This window comes from Galeopterus variegatus, unplaced genomic scaffold (genome assembly GCF_000696425.1).
Source record: "Galeopterus variegatus unplaced genomic scaffold, G_variegatus-3.0.2 Scaffold3950, whole genome shotgun sequence".
Taxonomy (NCBI): Eukaryota; Metazoa; Chordata; class Mammalia; order Dermoptera; family Cynocephalidae; genus Galeopterus; species Galeopterus variegatus.
Genome location: NW_007730061.1, coordinates 131,709 through 138,305, shown reverse-complemented (window position 1 = coordinate 138,305; position 6,597 = coordinate 131,709). Strand labels below are relative to the sequence as shown.

General features: G+C 48.9%; 1 protein-coding gene across 1 annotated transcript in view; it reads left to right on the top strand.

Annotated features, from left to right (window-relative positions):
* ARHGEF10 (Rho guanine nucleotide exchange factor (GEF) 10) overlaps positions 1-6,597 on the top strand; it is an 89,232-nt gene that overhangs the window by 70,382 nt on the left and 12,253 nt on the right. The window contains exon 15 of the mRNA XM_008586350.1: positions 3,356-3,530. Coding sequence (XP_008584572.1) covers positions 3,356-3,530 — 175 coding nt within the window. The remainder of the gene's footprint in view (positions 1-3,355; positions 3,531-6,597) is intronic.

The following is a 6,597-nucleotide window of genomic DNA, read 5'->3' as shown; positions in this document are numbered from 1 at the left end:
TTTTTTTTTTTTTTTTTTTTTTTTTTTGTCTTTTGTCTTTTTCCGTGTCCAGCAATGGATCGCAACCCTCAGTGTTGCCCCCGTACTGGACCGGGACCGGCAACGGGATCGCAACCCTCGGCGTTGCTCCCGCGCCTCGCTCAGCCAGTGAGCGGGAACCGGTCTGCATGTGGGATCCGAACCCTCGGGCGGGAGCGCCGCCGCGCTTCCCAAGCGGCGCACTATCCAGTGCGCCACCGGGCCGGCCCAATAATTTTTCTTTTAAGTAGATGTTAACAAGCATTGGTGAGCATGTGAAGAAATCAGAAGACTTGTATATTACTGAGGGGAATATAGAATAGTGCAAACTGTTACATAGTTCGTCATCTCAAAAAATAGAACATAGGATTACCATAAGATCTAGCATTTCCAATTGTCTGTGTATACTCAAAAGAATTTAATATTCATGTGCACAAACACTTGTACGTGAGCAATCATAGCATTACTTATGATGATCAAAAAGTGGCTACAACTCATATGTCCACTGACTGATGAAAGGACAAAATGTGGTGTACCCATACGATGGGATATTATTCAGTCAAGAAAGGAAGTGGTAGTTCTGACACATCCTACCACGTGGAGGAACCTCGAAGATGTCATCTTCAGTGCAACAAGCCAGACGCAGAAGGCCACATACTGTGTGATTCTGTTTCTATGAGATGTCCAGAACAGGCAGCAAGTGCATCAGCGGTTGTCAGGGGCTGGGGAGTGGAAGCGGGAGTGACTGCTAGTGGCTGATGAAATGTTCCAGGACTGGATAGCTGTGATGGTTGCACAGTTTTGTGAGCATACTAAAAACCACTGAATTACATACACTTTGAAGTGGTGAATTCTGTGATACCTGAACTGTGTCTCTGTTTTTAAGAAAAAGCTATCCATTCGATTTGGCGGTTTTGGTGACAGCAGGTTGACAGTGAGGAGTAGGGAGGTCAGGCCAGCACCATAGATAGGCGTGTGAAGAAGACACCTGTGGAGGAGGAAGAGAATGAGAGTCACAGCTGGAAAGGGACACAGGGGCTTCTTTCTTTCCCTTTTCCTCTTTCTTTTTCTTTCATTTTAAGGCGAGTGAGGCTTGTACATCTTTGGGGGCTGAATGAGAGAAGTCTGTTGAGAAAGGCCCCAAACCAGGAGGACATGGAAATGGAATGAAGGAGCTGGTGTTGGGGAGGAGTTTACGCAGAGAAAGGTGGAAAGAGTTGAAATTGCTGTGGATCAGGATAAATTTGCAGACTGCAGGTGGGATGTTGAGGGAGTGTGGGCCTGTGGGCCCTTCCAATGCAAGAGGCACAGTCAGAGGGAGGGGATCAAAAATAGGCCAGAGCTAGAATAATCTGGAGTTGAACCCAAACTTCCTAACTCCAGGCAAGAACTCTCCCTCCTACACTTCAGGCTGGATATATCTCCGTCTCAGAGTGTGCAGATCCTGTGAAGCTTCAATTAGTAAAAATACTTTAGGTCTTTGCGCATCTGCTGGGAGTGGGAACTAGACTCTATGTAGAATACTAAGTCAGTGACTCAGGGATTCCTTTGTAGCTGTGAACACTTGTTCCTTCCCATTGACAAATATTTAAATTCAACTTGAAGTAATTTTATAGAAATTATGTGCATAAGATGAGAGAGGTTTCCAGAGTTGACTACCACACACATTTTAGAAATGGGATGGCTCTTAGAAAACATCAGAGGGCTGAAGTGACTTGCCTGCCCTGCAGGGCCGGATCTGGGCCCAGAATGCAGGGTTCTCCTGCTCTGCCTGGGGCTTCCATCCCTCGCATCGAGGTACACAAGGGCTGTAGGAGAGGACTGTTTGATGCAGTGGACAAATAGGGAATTCATTCAGGGCATACAGGGACAGGACTTAGGGTCGTTCAGGACTGTGCCGCCTCTGGAACCGAGATTGCGGCCCCTGGGTACCCAACTTTTGGACGCTCTCCCCCGCTGCAGTTTCTCTCAGGCTCTGCAGCCCCCAGGTAGAGGCCCAGCCATGCTCACCCCTCCCAATGGAATCTTCAATTGAAATAAGATGCCATAATGTTGGGTATCATAAATCCCAGCCATGTAAAATCAAAATCAGTGTGTTACCTTCAGTTCAGTGCATTGAATACTGTGCAGGATGTGGTTCTAAGGTGGAGTTTAGCTCCGTGAGCCTTTTCTGTGCATCTCTGTGTGCAGGGTGGGCATACAACGCTAAGGAGACACAGTCTCTCCAGAATGTAGTCTCTCCTCTTGCTCTCAAACTTTGTGGAACAGCCCTTAGGACAGAGATATGTCTATTTTTTCCCCGATGGGATTTTTAAAGTTACATTATTTTCAGTCTATAGAATTGTGCAGGGTTGTGATCTGCTGTGAATTTCAGGACCTTTTAGGATGCCGCTTTGTTGCACGGTGTCTCTGAGCTCCTGCCTGCCCTCACCCCTCCTGTAGTCCCTGGTAAGCAGTAACCACAGCTGTAGCCGCACGGTCAGTAGTGCATGGCAGGTGCTCTGGGGGCAGATCCTGGAGAGCTGCAGATGTCAGGTATGCACCTGAGGACACGTGAGGGCATCAGGTGCTGGGTCACAAGGACCCAGGTAGAAGCACCTGTGGGTCCCTGTAGAGCAGGGGAGTCAGGGCAGAGTTTTTGGAGATGTGGAGCTGTAGCTGAGCCTGGATGTGTGGGAAGCGCCTGGTCAGACAGGGAAGCAGAAGGTGACCTTTCCAGGGAGCAGAGCCAGAAGGGGGTGCAGACTTAGCAGCAGCAGAGTCGAGCTGGCCTTGAGTGGCCTTGCCCACGGGCCAGGCACAGAGACTCCATCCCGGGGCCACCAGACCTTACTGCAGTGTTTTGCAAAGTTCTGATGCGGTCAACGGGGAATGGTTTGACCTCGTTCAGTTCCCATGTCTCATCTCCTTCTCCCTTTTCTTCTCTCGCCAACCTGCCGGGTGGGCTGTGCCTCCTACTGGATACAGCTCGGTGGCTCAGGCCCCTCAGAGGGGTGCCATCGTTGTGTGTTTTGAGGGTGCAGTTTCCACAGCTCACAAAGCTACTGTGATAACTGAGAAGTGATGGTAAGTTCTGAAAGCACTTTAATCTGCTTGGGAAAAGTAGCAAGAGCCATTTGATTGCTGGTGTCACTCCCCACCTATGGGGAGGCCTGTGGCTTTGGAGCAGTGGCTTGGGTTGTGTTGCGGCTGGACACTGCACTATCAGGACGAGCTGCACTATGGGGACTTGCAGTGTGGTTGAGAGGGCCGGTTTCAGCAAGCTCTGTGCACAGTGTCGTAAGCCCCAGGTGCATCCTTGACACCCCCTCCCATGACCTTCTCTTGATTTCCTCAGAAGCAGCTGGAGGCCCACCAAGAGGAAGGGATGGTCATCTCTCACATGGCTGTGGCTGGCGTGGGCATTTGGGTCGCCTTCACCTCTGGGTCCACGCTCCGCCTCTTTCACACAGAGACACTAAAGCACCTGCAAGACATCAACATCGCCGCCCCTGTCCACAGCATGCTGCCAGGTGACGGGCATGAGGGGCCTGGAGGCAGGGGGGTGCTGGTCCAGGACTCAAATGTCATGGGCGATTTCTCACTGCTACACGTAACAAGGCACTGGGGGAGCAGGGACCCAACACTGAAGCATGTACAAAGGGACAAGACTCAACTGGGGTTGGGGAGGACTCAAGGGAAGTCCTGCAGAGGCAGCATTTCAGCTGGGATTTCACCAGGCGCCAGAGGACAGAGATTCCCAGCAGAGAGAATAAAATGAACAGCGGTACAGAAGGGGAAAAATGTGAACAGCACGTAGCTACTGTGTGTACACATGTAGCCAGGGCACGTGCATATAGCCAGTGCAGGCATGTAGCTAGTGTGTGTCTGCGTGTGCCTAGTGTGAACAAGCCTGTAGTTACTGTGTATGAGCATGTAGCTAGAATGTATGTATGTGCGTAGCTACTGTGTGTACACATGTAGCCAGGGCACGTGCATATAGCCAGTGCAGGCATGTAGCTAGTGTGTGTCTGCGTGCGCCTAGTGTGAACAAGCCTGTAGTTACTGTGTATGAGCATGTAGCTAGAATGTATGTATGTGTGCCTAGTGTGTGTAGCATGTGTCTGGTATGTATAAGCATGCAGCCAGTCTGTGTAAGCATGAGGGGCAGAAGGGAGGAGGCCAGACAGCATGGTGACTGGGTTGGCCATGTCACCATGTCTGTGTGTGCCACATTGTTGATGTCACTGGAGGTGTTTGAACAGAGGAGAAGGCCATTGCAAATTGAATTTGGGGAAGATCATTCCGCAACAGCTTGTTGAGAGAGAAGAAAGAGGGAGACCAGGTGGGGCGACTCCCTTGGTGCAGGTGGCCCTTCCCTGGCAAGTAGCAGGGAGAACGTAAGAGAGAGAGAGGGAGAGAGAGAGAGAAAGAGAGAGATTGATGTGAGACTCCACTTTGAAAAAGTTAAGGTAAGAGAGTCCCAATTCAGTTGCCTCTTAATTGACTGTATATTTCTAACAGTATTTCAATTACAACAGTCAACAAGCCTAGAGACAACCTGTTAGAAGTGAGTTTGGTCCCCTGTCCATGTAGGCAGTGAATTAAATTGATCAAAGTTATTTGCCAATTATATTCATGCCAGTTTCCTGCTGTTTTGTTTTATTTTTTGTTTTGTTTTGTGATCGTTCAAAGGTACCCTGAGACCATAGTGGGACTGATGGAAATTTTTGTTTTGGTTCCTTTGTTTGGTTGATGATAATGTGGAAGACTGTTTGTAGTTGAAGGGGCAGGTACTAGAGGAAAGGCCTCAGTTAGACCAGGCAGCTTAAGCAGGAGAAACTTATTTCTCATAGTTGCTGGCAGACTGGGTTCCTGGTGACGGCTCTCATCCTGGTTGGCAGAAGCTGCCTTCTCACTGTGTCCCCACATGGTGGAGAAACAAAGAGCTCTGGTCTCTTCCTCTTCTAAGGACACTAATCCCATCATGGGGTCCCACCTCATGACCTCATCTCACCTTCATAACCTCCCAAAGGCCCCATCTCCAAATACCATCATGTTGGAGGTTAGAGCTTCAACACAGGAGGTTGGGAGAGACATAAACATTCAATTCATAGCAGTTACCATTTATGATGTGTTAAAAAAACCCCACAGTAACTGAGGAGTCAACTTCTAGAAAGGGTGTGAAGCTGTCCTTTGACAAGGTGAGGGATGCAGAGGACGGGAGGGAGAGGAGGCAGCACGAATGTTCGTTGGGGCCTTCGCCTCACTGGAGACTGTGGGGACGAATGTATTTGGGGCACAGTGATCAGTGATAGCTCTTCTTTTCCATGAGGCTCACTCTTACAAATCATTGCTAAAATATTGCAGGATATTTTTATTTAGTGAGGAAAATGGAGATTTATGTAACATACAAGTTTATATTTAGAAAGCGAAATGGTTTAGCTTCTGTAACTCAGAAAGCATACCAGCACTTTGCTATGGGACTTGAAGTAAGTGTTTTCGTTTGAGCATACGCTGCTGGGACAACTGTTTGCTGTTGAAATCTGTTGGAGTTGTTGGGAAGAAACCAAGTCACATTCATAGATTGCCAAGGCATGCACTCGTCTGGCCAGTGAGCGTCCTTGTGTTCCGAGTTTCATCCAGGAGGGAAGGTGACGAGGGTGTTGTAAGAAAGAGCCTCCAAGCCCCCAGATCCTGGTTCAGCCACCTGGCAGCGCAGGCTGGCTGCCAGGGGGAGGCAGCTCCAAGGCTGCTGTGGTTCCAGAATTCTGAGAGCCAGCCACAAAGTGCAACAGGCCTCTACGGGAACCTCAAGTCGGTCTTGCTGCACCTTTGGTAGTTACCCTTCTCCAATTATGATCAGAGAGAAACTCACAGTGAAGGGAAGTTCCAGGCAAGTGTGAGTGGAGTTTATATTTTGGATTTGATTTTTTATCAAATTAACTCTTATATATGATTTAATGAAACCAAACAGCATTCACTCCTAGGCTGTGAAAAACAAAGCCGAGCAGAAAAGGCTGTACTTTGGAGGCCTCGCGTAGCCTCGGCTCCATCCCTTCACTCCCACCACTGTCAGCTGCTGCTTCCATGACCCCCAGTGCTGCTTGTGAAATGTCATGCCATGTAGTGGTTTCTTGATTTTTCATTTTTGATACTCTTTTGACTTCCTTTTGTGGAAGTGAAAGGTGGAATCATCATCCATTTCTCCAAGCAGAGAGCACACTGGCAGAAACACACACGCGCACACACCGCTGGCTCCCACCAGTGCCACCCATAAACACATGTGCAGGAGCCTTCTTCTTCCTCCGTGGTTGGTTGCAAATTGTGGCTAAATCAAAACTTACTTAGCATTTATGTGCTTTTGACTGTGTAATTATTGTTTGTGACTGAGCACAGAGTATATCATAATTATGTTTCCTTTCCTTGATACTTTTTCACCCCTTCAGTTAATGATTTCCTTGTTTGTGCCCTGTGCAGTTTCCAAATGACTGCTCACGGGTCCATCCTGAACTCTCCTGCAGAGTGTACTGCTGGTCCCATCAGATGCACGGGGGTGGGGGGTGTGGGGTGGGGGTGGGGGGTGGTCTGTGGCTCCAT